General features: G+C 43.8%; 1 protein-coding gene across 1 annotated transcript in view; it reads right to left on the bottom strand.

Annotated features, from left to right (window-relative positions):
* The window catches only part of tns2a (tensin 2a), a 57474-nt gene extending 31368 nt beyond the window's left edge, over positions 1-26106 (bottom strand). Inside the window, exons 1-3 of the mRNA XM_065005542.1 lie at positions 25123-26106; positions 16156-16261; positions 15825-15862 (exon numbers count right to left, since the gene is read on the bottom strand). Coding sequence (XP_064861614.1) covers positions 15825-15862; positions 16156-16261; positions 25123-25248 — 270 coding nt within the window. The 5' untranslated portion in view covers positions 25249-26106. The remainder of the gene's footprint in view (positions 1-15824; positions 15863-16155; positions 16262-25122) is intronic.
* Positions 26107-27685: the final 1579 nt, after the last annotated feature.

Here is a 27685-nt window from a genome sequence, read left to right as displayed (position 1 = left end):
TCTCTCAGTCTCTTTTATTCCATCAAGCCTATCACTAAACAGAATTCAAAAACAGTTTTTGAAAACTGAAAATGAGCACGCTAAGGCTCATGGAAACTTCACTGGATTTGTACACTTTGTATCAGCCATAACTCTGTGGTAACCCTGTTCCACATTGAGTCACAAAACCTCATGACATATCAAAACAGACTGCGGTCTAATAGAGTGGTGATTGAAATCCACATGGCAGGAATTTCACAACAATATTCTGGTTGTCTAATCACCAGCCCCAACCATCTGGTTCTTCTCAGCTTTCAATTAGCATAGGAGAAAATCACACACGGAAATGGCATTTCTATGACTTCACTGACATGGTATGCACAAAGAGTGTACAAAACATTAGGAACACCTCAGAAAAGCCTCAATTCATCGGGAATGGTGTCGAAAGCGTTCCACTGGGATGGTCCCCCATGTTGACTCCAATGTTTCCCACAGTTGTGTCAAGTTGGTTGGCTGTTGCGTGTGAAAAACAGCAGTGTTGCAGTTCCTGTCACACTCACTGGCATCTACTACCATACCCCGTTCAAAGGGAGTTCAAAAAAATGTGTCTTGCCCATTCCGCCTCTGAATGGCAAACATACACAATCCATGTCTCAATTGTCTCAAAGCATAAAAATCCTCCTTAACCTGTCTCCTTCCCTTCATCTACACTGATTGAAGTGGATTTAACAAGTGACATCAATAAGGGATCATACCTTTCACCTGGATTCACCTGTCTAGTCTATGTCATGGAAAGAGCACACTCAGTGTATTTGTCCTTTGTCTTACTGTAACCAATTGTTGTCTTGACATAGCATTTTTCCAAGACAATTATATTTGATGCTTATTAGCCAACTGCTTCCCCTGTGGGACAGCCAATCAGAGGGCAGTGATGAAAGGGAAGCCAATCAGAATTGAAAGCTGATGCCAGATGGCCTTGTGCTTTCATCACAAAGGGTATTTTCAGAGGGCTGGTGATGTCATAGTGCCCAACAGGCATAAGGCTGGTTAGTGTCCCTCAGGCAGCTGTCCATTCTCATAGACCCTCCTGATATAGAAGATTATGGGGTGTGACTAAGGTCAAAGGTTCAAGTCCCAGTGGAGGTACCTGACTGTATATCTCTGAGCTAGGTTTCATTATTCAAACACCCCATCCCCAACCCCCATTCAATCATTTTTACTACGCTGGTATGAGGAGTCTGAAGCAGACCTAATGCCCCTTAATCATTGCAAGGTGTGCTGTCTCTGAGAGTCCCTGAAAGTGAATCATGCGAGAAAACCAGCTAACGTTGGGGGCCTCGAAAGCCAGGACTGGGATACACTGCTGTAGGGAATGATCTCTTTATCCATCTGGCTTAAACTCTGTCCATTATATTTGTCTCCCTCTCTATCTTTCTTCCTCTCTCTTTCCCTAATTCCTTCCCTTTCTCGTTCTCTTACTTCGTCTCTTTCTCCCTCTCTTTACTTTTTCCTTCATTTCCCCCCTCTTTTCTCACCTCTCTTTCTCTTCATCTCTCTGTATCTCCCTCTCCCTATCACTCTCTCTCTCTCGCTCGCTCCATCTCTCTCACCAAACAGCTGAGGGTGGGTACAGAACAGAACAGATAGGACAGAGGTCACATGTGTCCCTTTGGTATCTGTAATTACTGTGTGGGACTCCCAGTCATAGAGCCAGAGTCAACAGTGACCACAACAACCCCCCCTCCTCTCCTCCTCCCCCCCGCCTCCTCCAAGTGCAAGAAGTATTCAAAGAGCAATGCTGGACAAAAATAAACAGTGGTAAATAAACAGATTCGAAAAAATCAGCGAGGCGAGATTGTGAGAGATCAACACTGGAAAAATCCCCTGTGAACTAACCAACATGAGCCATTTTTATATTGTGTCTAAATGGTTTCCTCTTCCTCCCTGTTCTCTCTGTTGTTTAAAATGGGTTCGTCCTGACCATTCTAGCTAGAGCTAGTCTCTTTTCTGTCCCACTAATATTGCTGAAATCTGAACAGATACAGTGCCTTGCGAAAGTATTCGGCCCCCTTGAACTTTGCGACCTTTTGCCACATTTCAGGCTTCAAACATAAAGATATACAACTGTATTTTTTGTGAAGAATCAACAACAAGTGGGACACAATCATGAAGTGGAACGACATTTATTGGATATTTCAAACTTTTTTAACAAATCAAAAACTGAAAAATTGGGCGTGCAAAATTATTCAGCCCCCTTAAGTTAATACTTTGTAGCGCCACCTTTTGCTGCGATTACAGCTGTAAGTCGCTTGGGGTATGTCTCTATCAGTTTTGCACATCGAGAGACTGAAATTTTTTCCCATTCCTCCTTGCAAAACAGCTCGAGCTCAGTGAGGTTGGATGGAGAGCATTTGTGAACAGCAGTTTTCAGTTCTTTCCACAGATTCTCGATTGGATTCAGGTCTGGACTTTGACTTGGCCATTCTAACACCTGGATATGTTTATTTTTGAACCATTCCATTGTAGATTTTGCTTTATGTTTTGGATCATTGTCTTGTTGGAAGACAAATCTCCGTCCCAGTCTCAGGTCTTTTGCAGACTCCATCAGGTTTTCTTCCAGAATGGTCCTGTATTTGGCTCCATCCATCTTCCCATCAATTTGAACCATCTTCCCTGTCCCTGCTGAAGAAAAGCAGGCCCAAACCATGATGCTGCCACCACCAAGTTTGACAGTGGGGATGGTGTGTTCAGGGTGATGAGCTGTGTTGCTTTTACGCCAAACATAACGCATTGTTGCCAAAAAGTTAAATTTTGGTTTCATCTGACCAGAGCACCTTCTTCCACATGTTTGGTGTGTCTCCCAGGTGGCTTGTGGCAAACTTTAAACAACACTTTTTATGGATATCTTTAAGAAATGGCTTTCTTCTTGCCACTCTTCCATAAAGGCCAGATTTGTGCAATATACGATTGATTGTTGTCCTATGGACAGAGTCTCCCACCTCAGCTGTAGATCTCTGCAGTTCATCCAGAGTGATCATGGGCCTCTTGGCTGCATCTCTGATCAGTCTTGTCCTTGTATGAGCTGAAAGTTTAGAGGGACGGCCAGGTCTTGGTAGATTTGCAGTGATACTCCTTCCATTTCAATATTATCGCTTGCACAGTGCTCCTTGGGATGTTTAAAGCTTGGGAAATCTTTTTGTATCCAAATCCGGCTTTAAACTTCTTCACAACAGTATCTCGGACCTGCCTGGTGTGTTCCTTGTTCTTCATGATGCTCTCTGCGCTTTTAACGGACCTCTGAGACTATCACAGTGCAGGTGCATTTATACGGAGACTTGATTACACACAGACTTGATTACACATCATTAGTCATTTAGGTCAACATTGGATCATTCAGAGATCCTCACTGAACTTCTGGAGAGAGTTTGCTGCACTGAAAGTAAAGGGGCTGAATAATTTTGCACGCCCAATTTTACAGTTTTTGATTTGTTAAAAAAGTTTGAAATATCCAATAAATGTCGTTCCACTTCATGATTGTGTCCCACTTGTTGTTGATTCTTCACAAAAAAATACAGTTTTATATCTTTATGTTTGAAGCCTGAAATGTGGCAAAAGGTCGCAAAGTTCAAGGGGGGCGAATACTTTCGCAAGGCACTGTACATTCCTCAGATGGCGATGTCTCTTTCTCTAGTTCTAAGAGAAATGTTTTGTGGTAAGGAGTCATTGCCCCATGTACACAGCAACAAACTGTGTACAAATCAATGCATGTATGTATCTACAAATGGCAATAACCTGGATGTAATGACTACTGAATATGACACCAGACACATTACCATGGTCTGCCCTGTAGTGGAGAAAGTGGAAAGACATTCTTGAGATGATAGGGAGACTTTGCAGCCTTCAGCGTTGTGCAGTCAGAATAGAGCAAAACAGTGGCCAATTAGCCTGGCTTATTTCCCCTCTACCAAAGGTCATCTGGCAGAGTCCCAGACCTGTTAAGCCAACTGTCACGCTTATGGTTTTAACGCTGATCAGCATCACACTGACTCACTCACTAGTCTGCCCACATTCACAACAAGCCACGCTATCTACCCCGGCAATTACCATGACTCTGTGACGGGGTGGCGACTCAGAGTCCCTAACGATGATGATGAGACACATTCATTCTATTTCTATTCTACACTTCCTGTAGTACATTTCTATATAAACTAATTAAGAGATAAATATATAACAACTGGATTTTAATAAGATTATTTACCAGTGACACATCCCTAGTAATGAATACCAGGAAGATTTTTTCCGTTATTATGAGCTCGGGTCTGACAGGAAATAGAAGATGAGCAGAGAGGATGCTGGGTCAGCTCTGTGTTGTTGACGGGGTTAGAAAAACAGTAGAGGTTAACCGGATCTACAGGCCTTCCTCTTACAGTTGTCTGCTGTCCCTCCACCACTTCCTATCTACAATACTGTGCCCCCCCACACACACACACCTTCAACTGATTTCCCGTTACAACCCATATCCAGCTGGGCGGGGGTTGCTATTCCTCCCGAAATAGCGGAAATGTCTCTTCCTGCCTTATTGGGTAGCTCATCATGGGCAACATTCCCTGACCCTTAATCCTGGACTCCCTCCCCTACCCCTGGTCCCCCTTCACTCCCTGTGGACCACATGTTCCACTCCAGCTCACAGATAAGGAGGAACTGTGCTCTCTACAGAGAACAAGCAGAAATTAAACACTGTTTCGGCATATTGATGTATTTTTGACGTGGGACCGCTCATGAAAGACAAGAGATGAGCCAGCTGTAGGTTGTTGACGTCGTGGTTGGATAACCACAACTCCACAAGACAAGTACAAGAGTAGAAGCCATAGGGAGAAGCACACAGACGATTCTTTTTTCTAGTCCCCCTCTTTTCCAGGAAATGCTTTATTCTGGGAAGAGGAGACCAGGGGTTTTTCCAAAGGGAGCATTGACAGTAACCTACGGGACAGTTTGTCACCAGGCTCATGGCAACACTTGTCTGTAAAAGGTTGTAAATTCAGTCATAATGAGAGCACAATGGTTCACAGATGGTTAGTGAATTAGGATGTCTCCAGATGCATGGTAGAAACTACGTGACTTAAACTCTTAAATGAGGAACTGAGTTGTTACATACCCTACTCAGACATTTAGGGTTAACGTGAAGATCAGCCAAAGGTCTTATTCAGAGGTGGAAGTAACACATTACAAATACTCTTGTTACTGTAATTGAGTTGCTTTTCCAAGTAGTTATTTTTTTGTTGTATTTTTCAAAGTCAGTAACTGTACTTTTACTTACACTGTAAATATGTGTTGAAGTATTGTACTCTGCTACCTTTTTAAAACCATCGGTTACAGAGCACAATTTTGTAGGCTATACATAATAGTAGATCATAATGGCACGGAAAGTTTGCGGAGCCATAAAACTGCTCATGTCGTTGTGACCAATCAAGTGACCAATCAAATCAAATTTCACACATCACGCCAAAACAGGCCAATCAAATCAAATCAAACATTATTTGTCACATGTGTCGAATACAACAAGTGTAGACCTTACCGTGAAATGCTTACTTTTACAAGCCCTTAACCAACAGTGCAGTTCAAGAAAGTGTTAAGAAAATATTTACCAAAAAACAAAATGTAAAAAATAATAAAAAGTAACACAATAGAATAACAATAACGAGGCTACAGTACGTACCGGTACTGAGTCAATGTGTGGGGGTACAGGTTAGTCGAGGTAATTTGTACATGGAGGCAGGGGTGAAGTGACTATGCATAGATAATAAACAGAGAGTAACAGCAGTGTACAAAACAAATGGAGGGCTGAGGGGTGTCAATGTAAATAGTCCGATGGCCATTTGATTAATTGTTCAGGAGTCTTATGGCTTGGAGGTAGAAGCTGTTACGGAGCCTTTTGGTCCAAGACTTGGTGCTCCGGTACCGCTTGACGTGCAATAGCAAAAAAAACTGTCTTTGACCTGGGTGACTGGAGTCTCTTACAATTTTCTGGGCCTTCAACTGACAACGCCTGGTATATAGATCCTGGATGGCAGGAACTTTGGCCCCAGTGATGTACTGGGCCGTACGCACTACCCTCTGTAGAGCCTTACAGTCAGATTCTGAGCAGTTGCCATACCGGGCGGTGATGCTACCGGTCAAGATGCTCTCAATGGTGCAGCTGTAGAACCTTTTGAGGATCTGGGTACCCATGCCAAATCAAGCTGATTTGGCATGGGTCCCCAGAGGAAAATATTTTTTTATCAAAGAGGTGTGTGTGAAAAAACAATGGAGACAGAGGAAACTGAGGAGATGAGACAATCCAGACACAGACAGACCCAGTGTTAAAGGCGAGGAGGAAAATCCCTGGCCTAATCTCAGTGACCAGTTCTCCTTTAAGCACAGGAGAGGGGAGAGTGTAATCATGCAATGCAAGCTTTGCTTACCCAGGATGATGGAGGTGGCTGCTAATTTAGCTAGTTAGCTACATGGCTAACCACCATCCAATGATGATAGCCGTTATTGTGCCTAGCACGTCATTGTCACTACGTGTGGTGGTGGCTGTGCCCAGTGGGACCTAGGAATTTTAGATACAGTGGGGAGAACAAGTATTTGATACACTGCCGATTTTGCAGATTTTCCTACTTACAAAGCATGTAGAGGTCTGTAATGTTTTATCATAGGTACACTTCAACTATGAGAGACGGAATCTAAAACAAAAATCCAGAAAATCACATTGTATGATTTTTAAGTAATTAATTAGCATTTTATTGCATGACATAAGTACCAACCAGTAAGAATTCCAGCTCTCACAGACCTGTTAGTTTTTCTTTAAGAAGCCCACCTGTTCTCCACTCATTACCTGTATTAAATGCACCTGTTTGAACTCGTTACCTGTATAAAAGACACCTGTCCACACACTCAATCAAACAGACTCCAACCTCTCCACAATGGCCAAGACTAGAGAGCTGTGTAAGGACATCAGGGATAAAATTGTAGACCTGCACAAGGCTGGGATGGGCTACAGGACAATAGGCATACGACTTGGTGAGAAGGCAACAACTGTTGGCGCAATTATTAGAAAATGGAAGAAGCTCAAAATGACGGTCAATCACCCTCGGTCTGGGGCTCCATGCAAGATCTCACCTCGTGGGGCATCAATGATCATGAGGAAGGATCAGCCCAGAACTACATGGCAGGACCTGGTCAATGACTTGAAGAGAGCTGGGACCACAGTCTCAAAGAAAACCATTAGTAACACACTACGCCGTCATGGATTAAAATCCTGCAGCGCACGCAAGGTCCCCCTGCTCAAGCCAGCGCATGTCCAGGCCCGTCTGAAGTTTGCCAATGACCATCTGGATGATCCAGAGGAGAAGTTCATGTGGTCTGATGAGACAAAAATAGAGCTTTTTTGTCTAAACTCCACTCGCCGTGTTTGGAGGAAGAAGAAGGATGAGTACAACCCCAAGAACACCATCCCAACCGTGAAGCATGGAGATGGAAACATTCTTTGGGGATGCTTTTCTGCAAAGGGGACAGGACGACTGCACCGTATTGAGGAGAGGATGGATGGGGCCATGTATCGCGAGATCTTGGCCAATAACCTCCTTCCCTCAGTAAGAGCATTGAAGATGGGTCGTGGCTGGGTCTTCCAGCATGACAGCGACCCGAAACACACAGCCAGGGCAACTAAGGAGTGGCTCCGTAGGAAGCATCTCAAGGTCCTGGAGTGGCCTAGCCAGTCTCCAGACCTGAACCCAATAGAAAATCTTTGGAGGGAGCTGAAAGTCCGTATTGCCCAGCGACAGCCCCAAAACCTGAAGGACCTGGAGAAGGTCTGTATGGAGGAGTGGGCCAAAATCCCTGCTGCAGTGTGTGCAAACCTGGTCAAGAACTACAGGAAACGTATGATCTCTGTAATTGCAAACAAAGGTTTCTGTACCAAATATTAAGTTATGTTTTTCTGATGTATCAAATACTTATGTCATGCAATAAAATGCAAATGAATGACTTAAAAATCATACAATGTGATTTTCTGGATTTTTGTTTTAGATTCCGTCTCTTACAGTTGAAGTGTACCTATGATAAAAAAATTACGGACCTCTACATGCTTTGTAAGTAGGAAAACCTGCAAAATCGGCAGTGTATCAAATACTTGTTCTCCCCACTGTATGTACTTTCTCTGTGTAAATTTGGATAACATAAAAGCCAGACTCTGTAGCTAAGTCTCATAGAATGGGTCAAATTGCATTCTTCTTTTAGCTAGCTACTTACTGTACACTACCAAGAAAATGGTTAAAAAAAAACTTAGTTGTGAGGCTTAATATACTGAACAAAATATAAACGCAACATGCAACAATTTCAAAGATTTTACTGAGTTACAGTTCATATAAGGAAATCAAATTAAATAAATAAATTAGGTCCTAAACTATGGATTTCACATGACTGAGAAAACAGATATGCATCTGTTGGTCACAGATACCTTCAAAAAAAGGTAGGGGAGTGGATCAGAAAACCGGTCGGTATCTGGTGTGACCACCATTTGCCTCATGCAGCACAACACATCTCCTTAGTATAGAGTTGTTGACTGGGTCCTGTGGGCACCTGTTGTCCCACTCCTCTTCAATGGCTGTGCGAAGTTGCTGGATATTGGCGGGAACTGGAACACACTGTCGTACACGTCCATCCATAAACATGCCCAATGGGTGACATGTCTGCTGAGTATGCAGGCCATGGAAGAACTGGGACATTCCAGGAATTGTGTACAGATGCTTGAGACATGGGGCCATGCATTATCATGCTAAAACATGAGGTGATGGCGGTGGATAAATGGCACGACAATGGGCCTCGGGATGTTTGCTGATGTTCACAACGTTGACATCAGCAAACCGCTCACCCACACGACGCCATGCACTGTCTGCCATCTGCCTGGTACAGTTGAAACCGCGATTCATCTGTGAAGAGCACACTTCTCCAGCGTGCCAGTGGCCATCAAAGATGAGCATTTGCCACCTGAAGTTGGCTACGATGGAGAACTGCAGTCAAGTCAAGACCCTGGTGAGGACGACGAGCACAAATATGAGCTGCACTGAAACTTTTTCTGTGCAGACATTTTTTTTGTGCAGACATTCTTTGGTTGTGCAAATCCACAACTTCATCAGCTGTCCAGGTGGCTGGTCTCAGACGATCCCGCAGGTGAAGAAGTTGGATGTGGAGGTCCTGGGCTGGCATGGTTATACATGGTCTGCGGTTGTGAGGCCGGTTGCCAAATTGGTCTGAGGTTGTGAGGCCAGTTGCCAAATTGTCTAAAACGACGTTGGAGGCGACTTATGGTAGAAAAATAAACATTCAATTCTCTGGCAACAGCTCTGGTGGACATTCCTGCAGTCAGCATGCCAATTGCATGTTCCCTCAAAACTTAAGACATCTGTGGCATTGTGTTGTATGACAAAACAGCACAGTTAAAAGAGGCCTTTTATTGTGCCCAGCACAAGTTGCACCTGTGTAATGAACATGCTGTTTAATCAGCTTCTTGATATGCCACATCACTCAGATGATGAAAGCATAGAATAGCCAAATATCACAGAATTAAATATTTACTATAACTGGGGCTTAAACTTTACATAAGCATTCAAAACACCTTTATGAAGCCATTCATGACACCTTAATGAGTCAAATCAAATCAAATCTAATTTTATTTGTCACATACACATGGTTAGCAGATGTTAATGCGAGTGTAGCGAAATGCTTGTGCTTCTAGTTCCGACAATGCAGTAATAACCAACAAGTAATCTAGCTAACAATTCCAAAACTACTACCTTATAGACACAAGTGTAAGGGGATAAAGAATATGTACATAAAGATATATGAATGAGTGATGGTACAGAGCGGCATAGGCAAGATACAGTAGATGGTATTGAGTGCAGTATATACATATGAGATGAGTATGTAAACAAAGTGACATAGTTAAAGTGGCTAGTGATACATGTATTACATAAGGATGCAGTAGATGATATAGAGTACAGTATATACGTATACATATGAGATGAATAATGTAGGGTATGTAAACATTATATTAGGTAGCATTGTTTAAAGTGGCTAGTGATATATTTGACATCATTTCCCATCAATTCCCATTATTAAAGTGGCCGGAGTTGAGTCAGTGTGTTGGCAGCAGCCACTCAATGTTAGTGGTGGCTGTTTAACAGTCTGATGGCCTTGAGATAGAAGCTGTTTTTCAGTCTCTCGGTCCCAGCTTTGATGCACCTGTACTGACCTTGCCTTCTGGATGATAGCGGGGTGAACAGGCAGTGGCTCGGGTGGTTGTTGTCCTGTGACATCGGGTGGTGTAGGTGTCCTGGAGGGCAGGTAGTTTGCTCCCGGTGATGCGTTGTGCAGACCTCACTACCCTCTGGAGAGCCTTACGGTTGTGGGCGGAGCAGTTGCCGTACCAGGCGGTGATACAGCCCGACAGGATGCTCTCGATTGTGCATCTGTAGAAGTTTGTGAGTGCTTTTGGTGACAAGCCGAATTTCTTCAGCCTCCTGAGGTTGAAGAGGCGCTGCTGCGCCTTCTTCACGATGCTGTCTGTGTGGGTGGACCAATTCAGTTTGTCTGTGATGTGTACGCCGAGGAACTTAAAACCTACTACCCTCTCCACTGCTGTTCCATCGATGTGGATAGGGGGGTGTTCCCTCTGCTGTTTCCTGAAGTCCACAATCATCTCCTTAGTTTTGTTGACGTTGAGTGTGAGGTTATTTTCCTGACACCACACTCACCTCCTCCCTGTAGGCCGTCTCGTCGTTGTTGGTAATCAAGCCTACCACTGTTGTGTTGTCCGCAAACTTGATGATTGAGTTGGAGGTGTGCGTGGCCACGCAGTCCTGGGTGAACAGGGAGTATAGGAGAGGGCTCAGAACGCACCTTTGTGGGGCCCCAGTGTTGAGGATCAGCGGGGTGGAGATGTTGTTGCCTACCCTCACCACCTGGGGGCGGCCCGTCAGGAAGTCCAGTACCCAGTTGCACAGGGCGGGGTCGAGACCCAGGGTCTCGAGCTTGATGACGAGCTTGGAGGGCACTATGGTGTTAAATCCCGAGCTGTAGTCGATGAACAGCATTCTCACATAGGTATTCCTCTTGTCCAGATGGGTTAGGGCAGTGTGCAGTGTGGTTGAGATTGCATCGTCTGTGGACCTATTTGGGCGGTAAGCAAATTGGAGTGGGTCTAGGGTGTCAGGTAGGGTGGAGGTGATATGGTCCTTGACTAGTCTCTCAAAGCACTTCATGATGACGGAAGTGAGTGCTACGGGGCGGTAGTCGTTTAGCTCAGTTACCTTAGCTTTCTTGGGAACAGGAACAATGGTGGCCCTCTTGAAGCATGTGGGAACAACAGACTGGGATAGGGATTGATTGAATATGTCCGTAAACACACCAGCCAGCTGGTCTGCGCATGCTCTGAGGGCGCGGCTGGGGATGCCGTCTGGGCCTGCAGCCTTGCGAGGGTTGACACGTTTAAATGTTTTCCTCACGTCGGCTGCAGTGAAGGAGAGTCCGCATGTTTTAGGTGCGGGCAGTGTCAGTGGCACTGTATTGTCCTCAAAGTGGGCAAAAAAGTTATTCAGTCTGCCTGGGAGCAAGACATCCTGGTCCGTGACGGTGCTGGTTTTCTTTTTGTAATCCGTGATTGACTGTAGACCCTGCCACATACCTCTTGTGTCTGAGCCGTTGAATTGAGATTCTACTTTGTCTCTATACGGACGCTTAGCTTGTTTGATTGCCTTTCGGAGGGAATAGCTACACTGTTTGTATTCGGTCATGTTTCCAGTCACCTTGCCCTGATTAAAAGCAGTGGTTCGCGCTTTCAGTTTCACGCGAATGCTGCCATCAATCCACGGTTTCTGGTTTGGGAATGTTTTAATCGTTGCTATGGGAACGACATCTTCAACGCACGTTCTAATGAACTCGCACACCGAATCAGCGTATTCGTCACATGTTGTTGTCTGACACAATACGGAACATATCCCAGTCCACGAGTGTTTCAGTAGGCCTATAATGTATTACATTTAACCTTCATGATTGATGTGTTCTTTCATCAGTGTCTCTCACAACAAGTCATGTTTTGTCTACACATCATTATAATTTTATTGAGTGTGTATGTGAAGTGAGAGAGAACAGCAGATGGGTTTGTTTACATTCATTTGTATAAAACCAATCTCTGTGTGTTTCATGAGGTCATGTGACATTCTCGGTGACATGACGGTCTACAATAACCTCACCTCAGCACGCAAAAACAGGCGGACCAAGGAACCATCAAACAAGCAAAGATATATCTGCCATGATAACATATAAATGTATGTAATTTATTTATTAAAAAATTATTGTCCATGAACTATGACTATTCTAACAGGTGTTAAAATGTGCTTATGTCTTACAGGCTGAGTCCTACAGAAATAGCCTTCTTAACCGTGATGAGGCCTGTGGTGACGGCAGGTGGAGGCTTTGAACAACATCAAAACTTAAAGAGGCTGGAAGCATCGTGCAAGATGTCCCTACCACTCATGAGAGGGTCTCTGAAAGCGCTTTGGAGGAATGAAGGAAGATCCCGAACTTATTGCTGCTGCAATCCTTCTGCCAAAGTTCAAATCTCTCGGACTGACAAAGCAGATGTCATCGAAGCAGGTAAGATTTCATCACTCTAATATTTGTCACATTATTTGTTAACCTTAAACGTGTTCCTATGGTGATAAGATACACACTGAGTATACCAAACATTAGGAACACCTTCCTAATATTGAGTTGCTCCCCCCTTTTGCCCTCAGAAAAGCCCCAATTCGTCAGGGCATGGACTCTACAAGGTGTCGAAAGCGTTCCACAAGGATGGTGGCCCATTTTGACTCCAATGCTTCAAACAGTTGTGTCAAGTTGGCTGGATGTCCATTGGGTGGTGGACCATTCTTGATACACACAGGAAACTGTTGAGCGAGAAAAACCCAGCAGCATTGCAGTTCTTGACACAAACCGGTGCACCTGGCACCTACTACCATACCGTGTTCAAAGGCACTTCAATCTTTTGTCTTGCCCAGTTACCCTCTGAATGGCACACTTACACAATCCATTTCTCAATTGTCTCAAGGCTTAAAAATCCTTCTTTAACCTGTCTCCTCCCCTTCATCTACACTGATTGAAGTGGATTTAACAAGTGACATCAATAAGGGATCATTGTTTTCACCTGGATTCATTTGGTCAGTCTATGTCAATGGTTCCCAAACTTTTTATAGTCCCGTACCCCTTCAAACATTCAACCTCCAGCTGTGTAACCCCTCTAGCACCAGGGTCAGCGCACTCTCAAATGTTGTTTTTTTTGCCATTATTGTAACCCTGCCACACACACACTATACGATACATTTATTAAACATAAGAATGAGTGTGAGTTTTTGTCACAACCCGGCTCGTGGGAAGTGACAGAGCTCTTATACAGGGCACAAATAATAATATAATAATAATAACTAATTTTGCTCTTTATTTAACCATCTTACATATAAAACCTTATTGTTCATCGAAAAAAAAACAGGTTAATGAGAAGGGTGTGCTTGAAAGGATGCTCATAACTCTGCAGTGTTGGGTTGTATTGGAAAGAGTCTCAGTCTTAAAACATTACCCACACACAGTCTGTGCCTGTATTTAGTTTTAATGCTAGTGAGGGCCGAGAATCCACTCTCACATAAGGTACATGGTTGCAAAGGGCATCAGTGTCTTAACAGCGCGATTTGCCACGCAAATTTTCACAGAACCGCTTGTTGCAATTTCGATGAGGCTCTCTTGTTCAGATATCGGTAAGTGGACTGGAGGCAGGGCATGAAAGGGATAACGAATCCAGTTGTTTGTGTCATCCGTGTCTGGAAAGTACCTGCGTAATTGTGCACCAGACTCACTCCGGTGCTTCGCTATATCACATTTGACATTGTCCGTAAGCTTCATTTGCACACAAAAAAATCATACAATGATGGAAAGACCTGTGTGTTGCCCTTGTTAATGCAGATAGAGAAGAGCTCTAACTTCTTAATCATAGCCTCAATTTTGTCCCGCACATTGAATATAGTTGCGCAGAGTCCCAGTACTCCTAGATTCAGGTGAGAAAAAACATCACTCAGATAGGCCAGTCGTGTGAGAAACTCGTCATCATGCAAAGTGACAAGTGATAATACAGATCTGGGCCTTATCCACAAAGCCTCTCAGAGTAGGAGTGCTGATCTAGGATCAGTTTGACCTTTTAGATCATAATGAAGAAGAGTAAAGATGTAGGATCTTAATTTGATCACTCGTTGCTGAGAATTGTCTGCACAGCAGGAAATGCAAACTTGGTAGTGTACATTTACATTTACATTTAAGTCATTTAGCAGACGCTCTTATCCAGAGCGACTTACAAATTGGTGCGTTCACCTTATGGTGCGTTCACCTTACGTTCACCTTATGACATCCATCTAGTGTATTCAAGATTTTAAAAAGGCTTCTAAAGTTTGTAATTTCCACTTTAAAATGTCAGACTTGATTTGCCCTAACAAAAAATGTATCAACACCTCAAACTATTTCCATTAATTATAATACCCATAATAATTCACATTTCCTCTTGCTGCAGGATTGTTTTCCTGCTGTAGCAAACTGGCTTAATTTAAGATCGTACATCTGTATATGGACAGGTTGGGACCTGCTTTGTGGAAATGGGCCCTGGCCTGACACTGACCTGACCATCTGTCGATCTCTCGCTCTCTCTTTCATTCTCAATGACTGTGATAAAGCTAAGGTTATTACACTAGCATAACACAGAGGCTGGTCTTTTTTATTGAAATCAGACAGATTTTCGTGGACAATAACTTATAAAAACCCTCAGGGCCAGACGGATGTTGTACCATGTGTATTTGGGGTTTGTGTTTGCTCTTCTGTATGTGGTTTCAATAAAACCCCAGGCAGCTTCCTTCGATCAGAGCTTCCTGAATCCCATGCTTTCATGGGCGAGCCCCTTTAGCCCTCAGCGCTGGCTCTTAAGGCCAGATAACCGTTGAGATGGCCATGCCCCCGGAGGCTGGCCTGGCCTCTCCCTTCCTGGGCAGGACCGATGTCTATCGCTGCCTGGGCACCGACCACCCCCAGTCAACAGGACAGCCTCAGCTAAGCAGCTATCATCTCCAAACCCAAACACATCCAGGCCACAAACAACACAACAATGTGGAAATAATATCCCTCTGACGAAAAGCATTAATTTGAGGAAACAGCCAGACCTTTACAATCCACAGGACAAGAGTGGCCTACATACTACTCCAGGTCTACTGCAGACGAGTTTGTGCCCATTCCTAGATAGAAATCATCAAATATGAAAATTATATTGAAAAAACAACCGGCTTTGGACTTTTATTGATTTGCTACTTTCCACTTTTATCTCCTATTTGCTACTTTTATCTTCTAATGCCCTCTCATCAGATGGAAAAGATGCTACGAAGATTGGAAGGCAATCTCTGCCACGTGCTTTCTTCCATAATGCATGGCGCCCGCCGCCGCAGTCTGCCAAGTCTCTCCCTGCCCCAGGCCAAAGTTGGCATTCACTCCTCCATCAATGACCCTTTCACATGGAGCAGCGTGGGGCTTGGGTGCGGCCGGTCCCCGTTCTGGGAATGGAACAGTGAAGCCTTCACATCAGTGGAAAGAAACTGTAGCCTTCCTTAACCCGCTGCAGCTCAACTCAGAGGTGGCATCTAGCTCATAGGGTAGGGACAGGGAGGACAGTTCCAGAGTTGGGCAAGTTACGCAAGGAGTGAATCGGTTTGGAGTCTTACCTTTGCCTCGCATTTCTTGTGAGTGGCTGTTTTACACACTGGAGAGAGAAGGATGAGAATGGAACAAAGGGAGACAGAGAATGGAGCAATTAGTCAGCTTCCATCATCCAGGTTAATTTTGTGTATTTGATGTAACATTGTTAAAAACATGATCTAACTGAGCCTAGCTCCCTAGACAATAATCAGCTTACAGTCAGGAGGATGTTGGCTCTGAGAGAGACAGCTAGCTAGAGCTGACAGGATCCTCCATGGAGGAGGGTGGAGAGAGAGGGAGAGTAGTGGGAGAGAGAGAGAGAGTCTGAGAAAGACAGAGAGAGAGAGAGACACTCACCTCGACAGAAGGACCCTGTGCTGTCCACACTCTGACGACACACCCCACACTGACGCCTCTTCCTAAAGGTCTTCTCCTTGAAGACATGGGGCTCTTCCTTGCCCGTCTGTCAACACACAGATACACACACCCATTCAGAAACTCAGTACTTAGGGAGTAGCACACACACTAGCAGGTTGTTGGCGTGTTTGAGTGAAAGGAGTTTTGCAGTCAGGTGTGCTGATCCTTATTTCTGCTCCAGAACCTCTGGATGGTTGGTCCTATAACGGAGGTAATCTTCTAGTAACACGCCCATGATCCTACTTTGTTTCACAACATGAAATTGGCTTTGAACATGAGACTGCAGGGGGACGGGAGTTACACGTGTCACGGCATGGTAACTAAGCCAATGTAAACAAATGGTTGCTCTGCTCTTACACACAGACACACATTCACACACTCTCTCTCCCTATGTCGTGAACTAAGGAAAGAAAGGATGGAGAATGTTTGTGGGGAAAAAAATGAAGGCATAGAAACACCCACTCAGATATACTGAGGGCAAATCCACCAGTTAATGTAAGCCCTCGGAAGTGTCCATGCATGGCCGTGTGTCCATGTTCGTGTGTGTACAGTACAATCTATCTACTGCCTCAAAGCCTGTCTGTTTTCATTGGTCCGGAAATCAAACTGAAACATATAATGAACCTTTGTTACGGCAGTGTGTGCTTTTCCTCTTCAGTAAAGGGGCTGTTTGCACACTTTTCCATTCTCCTCTCCCGCTACGACTGGGCACTATTTGGACAGCTGGCAGGAGACTGTGCTTACCATGTTCACTACGCAACTGTGTGAACACCCAGGGCTGCCCCCCCTCTCCCTGCCCACCCATGGCCCCACCTCACTACTGACCCCAAGCATACCAGGCATGACACTAAACAACTGTCTCTCTGAAACGTTCTACCTGTCTGCAGCCATGGAGTGGACCGGGAACAAAGTTTAAATAGAGACTTTAAATTAAAATGAACTTCACCGCAAGCCTACGGTTGTGTGTGAGTAAAATATTGTAAGCAGTTTCACACATACTGGGCATGGTTTCACAACATTTTTGCTAAAGACACGATCACTCTGCATTATACAGACCACCTGGCAGACAGACAGAGAAACAGACGGACGGACTGCAGCGCCTGCAAGCCCTGGGATGCGTTCAGAATAGGTGCAATGGACTGAATGTTGCAGAGATAAAGAGCTGACATGACTCCTTACTTGACTTGTCAGAGAGGCATTTCAGTCATTGAGAACACTTCACAACATTGTGCAATACTGAACACGGACCTGGATACTGACATTAAGCACAAGCAGCCGGCCACAGTTGGGAAACACTGTGCAAGTTGGGGCCTTACGATAACAATTAGGTGTAACAAATCAAAATGTCCCCCATGTGAGACATGTGACTCATGGATCCTTCTGTATGACATAAAAGGAATGATTGGCTCTCTTTGGATAATCAGCTGCCAAATGAGAGCTGTGAGGACAGGATGGATAGAAAGAGAGATGGGGAGAAAAGATAGATAAAGCTATCGAGTGAAACTGCTACACTCTTAGTAAAAAAGGTGCCATGTAGAATCTATTTGCTTTTTTGGTTCCAGGTAGAACCCTTGTGGGTTCCATGCAGAACCTTTTCCACAGAGGGTTCTACCCAAAAGGGGTTTTACCTGTAACTAAAAAGGGTTGTATCTATAACCAAGGGTTATCCTATGGGGCCAGCCGAAAACCCCTTTTTCAAAGTGTACACAGCAACTTGAAAACTTAAGACTGGTTGAGTTGATTCAAACCAAATATCTTGGTTTTCCCTCCGTCTTTACAAAGTTTGTCTGTGGTTTTCATGATTTTTCACTCTCCAGCCATTGGTTTACATATTTGTTCAAAAACATGCTAACATTCTCCTCATACTGTACTTTATTTATACAAACATGATTTATTATTACAAGTTCGCAATGTTCACCAACAGGCTATATATCCCATTCACCTTCATGGCAAAGTATGTCTAAAATGGGCATGCATAACATCTTACCTCGTTAGCCGCCCAAATAGAACTTCAGACTCTGGGTTCAAAAAATTGCAGAGAGTTCTCTGTCACAACCCCTCCTCTCCTAAAAAACACCCTTCAAGTGCACACCAGTGAGTTGCTACCTCACAAACCTGACAGTTTGTGTAGTCAGTCAGTGTAATGGGACAACCTTTATCGCCAAGTCCCTGTGTCTCCCGTCTACTCTGGGACAGCCCCCCTTCCCCCACCCCCCATCATCCCCCAGGCATCAACAGCAGTTCAGCACACAAAAGGGTTCTGTTCTCTTGTTTTTATGTCGTCCAGCTCAGAAAACCAGAAGTTCCTTAGTCAAAGAACCGCTTTTTGAAAATAAATCCCTCCCTTTCCTTCTCCCTGTCTACCAGAAGCCCCCAGAACAGAAGCGTGATTGAAGGGAGGAGCCAACCCAATACACACAGATGCTACACACATCCATCCCTACAGACCCCCTGGATGCTCTGACTCCCTCTTCCCCTCCAAAAATAGCTTGATATTTAGTTTACACAATGATGGTTATTGTGTGGCACTCTCTCTACCGGACTGGACCCACTGACCCCAGGCTAAAGCGAGGCCAGGGGCCTGAGGCAGCTGGACTATAGAGATACTCCATAAGGGTAGGTCTTCTCTTGGGTTTCCCTTTAGACTCCAATATCTAAACAACTGAAGCTGTATTTGGACCTGAATGTCAACTCCTCTGATGTTGTGGTGCGGCGCACTGGCTGGATGAGGGCCACCAGCAGCTGAGGGAGAAGAGTTGAAGGAGAAGAGCTGCAGAGCAGCTTAGAGTGTTCACTGTTCAGTGCAAGAGCATCATACTTTATGTGCCATCTGGCAAAATTATTACAGTAGCATAATAACATTTGTAATATGCCATCTTCTCTCCACTATGAGTCTTTGTGACTCATATTGTTACAGGGGTTGTTTGTGTATATGTGTGGGTCTGCAGTACAATCCCCATCCCTCGATTTAAAGACAGTGTGTCACAGATGGAGATCAAGTGTGTGTGTGTGTGTGTGTGTGTGTGTGCATAATTGTGTGTGTGTTCTCTCTGTATTCCCCTTCCCTTAATAGAAAGTCTAAAGATGCGGATGTGTGTGTGTCTGTGTTTGAATGTGTGTGCACGTGTTTATGTGCACACGTGTGTGTGTGTGTATGTTTTTGTGTGTCAAAACGTGCGTGTGTTCTCTGTGCAGCCTCCGTCCCTTCCTCCACAGAAGGCCAGTGTGTCTCAAAAGGGTGGGACAGGCAGCGGAGGGAACAGAGACAGCTTGTTCCAGTGGTGAGGTCAGCGCTGCGCCATGACACACTTCCTGTGTAGCCCTCCTCACTGTTTTAACCTCTGGTGGTCAGCCACAATGCTGCTGTCGCTGGCTAGGGTCCTCTCCTCTTACATTCCCAATCCTGATCCTGTTGTTCAGGGGCCGTATTCATATATCTCAGAGTAGGACTGCTGATATAGGATCAGGTCCCCCCTTTCCATTGTATTCTTATTCATTTTGATCTAAAATGCTAAACTGATCCTAGATAGGTAATCCTATGATGAGACTTGGGCTGGTTCTACTGTGTCTCTGCTCCTTTCTCCCTCAGAGTCTGAACCACAACACTGCTGCTGGAGTGGGCCCTATCTATCAACTGATAAATGACATGCTCGGGTCACTGCAGTACACAGCAGCGCCAGTCTATTAGCAGTAACACGGTTATCACTGCCAAAGGAAAGATTGGACAATGTTATCGTGTTACCTATCCACTGTGGTTTCCCTCATGTTATTATGTTCAGACCCGCAGGGAAGAAACTTTTGACATGGGAATATGATATTGGAGGAGATTAAAGCACACATCCACATCTCCCCCTCACACACACACACATTGTACACAACACATGCAAGAAAGCACACACACACACACACATTGTACACAACACATGCAAGAAACACACACACACACACACACACACACACACACACACACACACTACCTGGTTTACCATCACCACCTGGTTATTAAAATTGACATTTGTCATTAAGTTCACACACCCGCAAACACAGACAGACACACAAACACACACACCTAAGGAGATCAAAATACACTTTCACAAAATCATAATAATGGTAAAGGATTGGGAAATTGCTATGACGCAGTAATGAACACAGAACACATTGGGAATGGGAGGGGAGGGGTGTGACGGGAGGGGAGGGGTGCGCATGGAGTCATATGATCCTTTAACCACTTTCCTTTTAGGCTTTCTGTATCAGACCTGCAAGAATACTTCACAATTAGCCTGCTATGACATCGGATTATACTGTAATTGGGCAAATAGACTCCACTAAAGCGAGGATATTAATCACATAGTAAAACGACAATATTAGTATTTTATAATTTCAATTGAGTATAGTTTACCAGAGGATGATTACCCTGTGGAAGAGTGTCGAATATCTCATTCAGTCGGACAAATAACCCTGTCCGATGTGCTGCTGTGTAACTTTCGACTAGGGTGTACTGTCAAAGAACAAGCGAGTTTGGAAAGATGACTAATCCACTAATCTAACCGCGCAAAAACATTTACAGAAAAAGATAATTGTTTATTAAAAAAAACTAACAGCACTGGAACATTCGACAAGAGACTATAGCTATTGATGTCAACATGACAACATTTCGAGGGAGATGGCAAGCGCAGCGTGCGCAAATTAATGGGATGAAAACTGTCAGAGAGGATGCTTGCACAGTCCCCCACACCTCAATGTAACACTTTGATTCCCTCAAGAATTTGAATTATTTGATTGACCATAAGTAGTACTATGTAATACTTGTCCTGCAATAAAAATACATTTCAATAATAATTACTTTTCCATTATTTTCTTACCTTATTCATTTCTTTTTCGTTTAAATCTACGCCTCGAGGCATAGGTCCGAGTTAGACTTTTTAGTTCAAAAGTTCTCTTACATCTCCAAAAAGTCCTCAAAACATAGTTTGCAACTAAAGGTTGCCTTGTTTTTTTAGTCCCCCTCTGCTCTGTCGCTGTGGGTGGAGCCATTAAAGGAAAGGCTATTGTGGAATTGAATGACTGGAATTCCACTCTGTGATTGGTCAGATCTGGGAGGGAAGAGTGAAGAAATTTCCCCAGGATTGGTCAGGATTGGGAATTAGATATGTATTTTCTGGGGGCAAGTCAAAATGGTCCTAACATTGCATGTTAACCATCACGATTTTTCTAAACTGTTATGGTTGTTTATGTATACTTGTGGTAGACAATTATAGATCCAAACTTGTAAATACTCTCCAGACACAATCCCACCAAAAGGCACCTCGTGTGGTTTTGTAGCCCTCTCTGTCTGTCTGTCTGTCTGTCTATCTGTCTCTCTCTCTCTCTCTTTCTCTCTTTCTCTTTCTCTCTCGCACATAGGCATGCACACACACACGTTTTAATGCATGCACACAGGTTGCAAGATTAGACATTGACATAATAAAGGTGGGCCAAACTTGTGTCATGTTACCAATAGCGCAAGAGCTACACCACGTGGGGGGAAGAGAGAGGTGCAACAGGTAGTGTGCAAGTGCGTCAGTTCTGTGGCGTAGCACATTTTCACACAATCCAGAGGTGGTCTTGTGAGTTCCAAATCAACTCCTAGCCCCTATTCCCCAGCCACCTCTGTTAATCTGAGAGGATGGGATAGATGGAAGCATTATGTAGATATTTCTACCCAGCCAACTAGAAGCCAAGATGAAACTATTAAATGCCATAATGCTCAAGAGAATAGTGATAAATACCCATAATCTGTGACCTTGACAGGATTTAGGACTATTCCTAAATAGGATAGTAAATACATTATTAGAAATGTGACTATAATGACTGAGTATATCTGTGTTCGGGACCTACGTTTATCTAACCACTACTTAATTTGAGTGTAACTCACAGGAATCCCAGAACAACACATAGGGTAATTCAGTCCAGCCGTAAAAAAAGGCCTAAGCGCCATGGAATTTCCGGCTCATGTGAAAACGGAGGGACCAGGGACGTTTATTTGTCTGTAGCTTTTTTCTATTGGAGAGGAGTGGAGGAGAGGGGGAGGGAGGGGCAGGAAGGCCACAGGAGAGTTTAACAAAATACAGGGGTACTTCCTCAAGCTGACAAGATGCTTGGAGTCTGGGACTTGGAAAGGAGGGTAGGGTTGGGGGATAGATGAGGGATGGGGATTTGATTACAGCTGTTGAATTGGCCCTAGAACAAATGTTATTGTCACATCCTCAAATACACATAGACATGGATGGACAACAGGTTGATGTTTATTGTCATGAGTCTTGTCCTAGAGGCAGAACTGACATATTTCCCCCTAGATAGCAGCTGCAAAATTGTAATCATTCATGAAAACAAAAATATGTTAGGGATAGGCATTTGGGTCAGCAACGTGGTTAAGGTTAGGGTTAGGTTTCAAATCAGATTTTATGACTTTCAAAATGTGCCAGCAAGTGACCACTCTGCAGAGCTGCCTCCCGAGGAAGATTCACGATGAAAAACGCTAACCTGCGGATGGACATGTGTAGTTATTTACAAAGAAGGATATATGGACAGAGACAACTACAATAGAGAGGGGGGAGCAACAGCTTTTGAACCTCAAATAGGGGGTCGAATAAGCCTGTGTCGAGAGCAAATCAGGCAGAACTGCCTCCCATCATTACAACTTTAACTGTGCAGAGATACTGAGAAACTAAGTCCGAATGAGCCTCATCAGTACTGAACATATAGAATGATACCTCTAAAATAAAATACTGCTTTTAGCTTAAGTTCTCTAAATACAAAAGGATATAACACTTTGGGGAATAGGGGAAATGCATGGAGCAACGTGGAGGTAAATGAAAAAGGTTTTGAGAGTGGGAACATTGGCCAAGAGGAAATGGGGTGGGGGAAAGGGGAGTGAAGGGGGAGCTGTATTGCTTGAGGAATGATTGTGTAAGACAGCACTAAGCCAAATGTTGATAAGGTACAGCTGTACAGACAGAAAGAGAGAGAGAGAGAGAGACTATGAATACATACGCACGAGAGTAAACAAAGCTAGGGTCTCTTTGGGGTTGTATTTATCTTGGGAATATTTACATTCATTTTCCATGAGAGTAATACAATGCTGAATCATATCCCACTTACTTTATGTGCCCTCCCTACTCTCCCTGCCAAATTCCAGCTCATTCCCAAAACATTTCCTACTCTTTCAAAACACTCTTTTGCATACAATATTATCTTCAGAGGTTCTGTTATTTAAATGGGTGGGTCTGGGATTTATTGGGGTGGCAGGTTTTGGAGAAAGGAAAGACATTTCCTTTACCCATTTCTCTACTTTCATCTCATACGCTGCCCCATACACACAAACATTCCTCAAGTACTGGTAACAGTTTTGTTCTAAACCAGAGGAGTCATGTCTAGTCAAAGCTTCCCTGGGGTTTGACTAAAGTTTGACCACAGATAACAGGAAGTGAGTGAGTTTCCATGTGAGTGAGTTTGTGGTTATGTGTGCCAATGGAACGGTGTGTATTTGTGTCTGTGTCTGAGTGAGCATTATGGATCGTAGAGGCTATTTTTACCCTTGATCCTCCAATGCTCTTTTCTGTGTTGGGTGTGTAGAAAATGCCTGTGGAATATGGTCGCTGTAAGGCAGTGCCAGTTTAAAGCGTTGTTGGTTCTTTAAGGAATTCAAACCATTTTCTTTTGACCTTTGAAGTGATGAGTAATCTGAGCCTGCAGAACCGCTGTGTGTTACAGCTGTAACAAGAGGAATATCTAGTCATCTATTCCAATCAAGTCACTACAGTGTTGTTGTACTCTATCTTCACATTCAAGAGACGGAGAGCTGCCCAGCTCTGGCTTAGGGTGAGGGGATCATAAGCCGATATCACAATGTTCTCTGTGGATCAAGATAGGCTTTGAAAGAGTGAGTATCATATCACGATAGATTCAATCGCAGAAATTACGCCTCTGGCTTTGATCCCTGTTGTGCATTCGGCTACAGCAAATTGTGTTTTTCTTTTGGTTGCCAAGTAATTGAATACTATAAGCCATTAATGGAGCTTCTCTAAGATAACACAGCCAGCCCACTCATAGGATGTATTGTAGCCAGCAGTATAACAAAGCTGTGACGCATCATGACTCATAGCACATAACCTGTGAGGCTTAAAAACAATCACCAGTATAACCACCACCTTGCCTTTGGCACCCAATAAAAAGCATTGTCATTCTAGCAACAGGAAAACAGCCATCGGCCAGAAGGACACTGTTGTGAAGTGTATTTATTAAAGAAGTCAATGATATCTCTTCCATACTTATCTGTTCATGGAGCATTTTTGACATTCACAGCCGCAGCCAAAATTAAATCAATTCCACAAAGGCCACCAATACTGTACATCAGCTCTGTGATAGGTAAATAATAATTTAAATGAATAGCTTGAGAGCATGAAAAGAGGATGATCCATTTTGACCACACCCATACTGATGGGTCAGTTGGATGCAATAGACTGACGTCGTCCCGGGGGCTAAGCATTCCCACGCTCCACAGCATGTGCTGTAACCATGGAGACTTACAATAACACTCATGTACCCAAACAGGGTTCCAATTATACACAGACTCTTGGGGGTGCCCGACGTCTCTTTCTTTGACAATTTCCATTCTGATGAGGGGAGCCATGATTTTTTATGGGGGTAGCCATCCCTCTATAGCCCCGAGTAATTCAAACCCTGCACCCAAACATGGGCACAGACACCAGACACAACTCAAAGAAACAAGCACGTTAATATACACAGACCAAACACATGCACTCAAATGTATGAGTATATCATGCATGATGTGCAAGGTTTCCTAAAATACAGCTCTTTTGTATTGGACCAGCTGTGGCCCCTAGACAAGCCCACCCAGACACTCACCTTGGTCAGCTTCATCTTGACGCTGTTGGATCTCTCTGGACCTCGGCGCTTCAGTGACCCTCTCACTAAGGGCACAGGCTCCGCTTCCTCCCCACAGCAAGGCTCCGCACTCAGGGCGCAACCCATATAGAGATGTGGGCCCTGGTGCTCTCTTTCTCTCCTGTCCTCTCTTTCCCTGTCCCCTGCTCCCTATACTCTACCAGACACTGTTTTCCTGTGTACTCTCAGGCAGCTGTTTTTGTCAGCGGACACGAGGCCCTTCCCCTTTTCCTGGCTCCCATTCAGCCTCACGCACACTCGCCAAGGGCCAGAGGATATACGTTCTCTCCCTCCTCTCCTTCTGTCTCACACAGACATATGCATCCCCCCATTTCAAATACTCACATATAGACATACAGTACATATATGGTCTCTCTCCTTCGTTCCCTCTCTCCCAGGCACAAATGGTTACCCTCTCTCTTTCCCTCTAACTAACTCTCTTCTCTCATACGCATATACAATACCGCTCTGTTTCTCCCTCTCTCTCGCTCTGAAACCGTCTCTGTTTCCTGCTCACACATACACAGTCATTTTGCCAGACATTGCATGTATTGTCTAGAAATGGGTTCACAAAGCAACAAAACCACAATAGTTGCAGTTTAGATGCTCCAAAAGACACAGACCTCTTAGCGTGGAGGCAGTCTCCTCTCCCTATGCTACTTACAAACGTGGAACTTGCAACATCAATTCCAAATACTTCCAGCAGAGTTGAAGTGGTCAGAAGTGCTGCTATGGCCATCCATCTACTCTAAACCTCTATCATTTTGTCTAGACCTTAGAGTAGACAAAGTTCACTTACTCTTACCCATTCTCACACTTTGCTACTGCTCCCAAAAGAGGCCCTTTATACTAGAGTTAGAATAACATTAGTATTATTCTTGCTTTGTTTTTTTCCTGTCTTTTCGGTGTTCTTTGTTTATCCTGTTCAGTGTTTTGGCTGCTGCATGTGAACTCGCAGGACTTGGAGACCGTACCCCTTAAAAGGCAAATTCTTGATGTGCCTCCAAACCCAGTCTCTCACTCCCTTACTCCAACCCCCTTTTCCTCTCTTTCTCTTTCCCCTCCTACCTCGGTAGACTGAAAACAGCAGGCCAGGCTATGTCTTGTTGTTGTAAATGTGTTGCTCCCTCCAGACGGCCCTTGCAGGTATTCACCCCCAACTCTCTTTCCACCCCTCCAGTTGTGTCTGTTTCCAGATCCCCATTTGTGTGTTTACAACTGAACCCCTCCTGCTTTAACCACAGTACAATTTACTCCTTTTAATCAACTTACTTAGGTCCTGTGTGAAGTAGACTGATCACAGGGAGAGGGTTTGGATGAAACTGAGGATCTGTAGCTGGGCTTCCAGACAGTACTGGTTATCATTGCATACCAGACACAGTGACATATAACCATAATAAAAAACCACTCACCATGGGTTTCTATACATTGAAAAAATATGACAGAGACGACAGACAGAGATCATAGAGACCAAATATGAGATGAGAGAAACCCTGAGAAAGTGCGAGGAGAGTGAGAAAGATAGTCACGACCAAAATTGTCACACTTCATAAAGATGAGCAAAAAAGACTATATGAGATACATAATACAAATACTGAGCTATAGTATATTGTATGCAAAAAAAAGGGGGCAATTCTATTATTTTATACTAATACAATTGCTCAATATTTTTATTTATTTACAGGTAATAATAAACTATCTAAAAAAAGATAGGTGTCAAAATGATTGACACCCCTATTTAAAAAAAATACTTTCCATGATATCTGCGCCTATGGACTGCCCTCTTCAATTCAAACCATAGAGTTTCAATGGAGTTTGAGGCTGGAGATTGAGAAGGCCATTGCAAAATGTGTACAATAAATTCATGTCAATTTGTTTCCTTATGTCTACTTTTATGCTCCTTTTCAAATTTCAAATGTTGCCAATCAACATCACAGATTTCTGTGATAAAGATTTATTATACTACAATGTACATATATGATATATTAATAAACACTATATTTGACACTGGTTGTCTTTGTGAATTGTTTCAACGATGTCAATGAATGAGCCACATTCTCAAAGCTAGTATTTTTCAAATGATTCTCAGTGTTAAGGGGCACCCTCCTTTAGCCTACCACTTTGTCTTTCTACATCCAAACACACATTAGCATGAACTCAAATAGAACATAGTTGTCTGCATATGGTAAACCTAAAAAAAAAAAATGGCCGTTTGACCAAGGACAGATTTGTGCCAAGTGTGGGCATAATCCATAAACAGGAAAGAACAAAACATGGGCCATATCACAGACCACAAGACAAAAAGGGAATGTAACCAAAATGAAGTGCTGTATATTCAAGTACAATATGTGGGACTTACAAACTTCTTCCCTTTAGGGAGGTTGCTCCTGGGAAAAAAGGCTATATTGAAAGGGATAGTTCACCCAAATTACAAAATGTACATCATGTCCAAATCATCCTAAAGTATCTAAAAAATGGATTGTGTCATTGACGTTACATATACAGTAGATGATTTGGAAATGAA

This window comes from Oncorhynchus nerka, linkage group LG20 (assembly GCF_034236695.1).
Source record: "Oncorhynchus nerka isolate Pitt River linkage group LG20, Oner_Uvic_2.0, whole genome shotgun sequence".
NCBI lineage: Eukaryota > Metazoa > Chordata > Actinopteri > Salmoniformes > Salmonidae > Oncorhynchus > Oncorhynchus nerka.
This window is presented reverse-complemented; position numbering and strand designations above follow the sequence as displayed.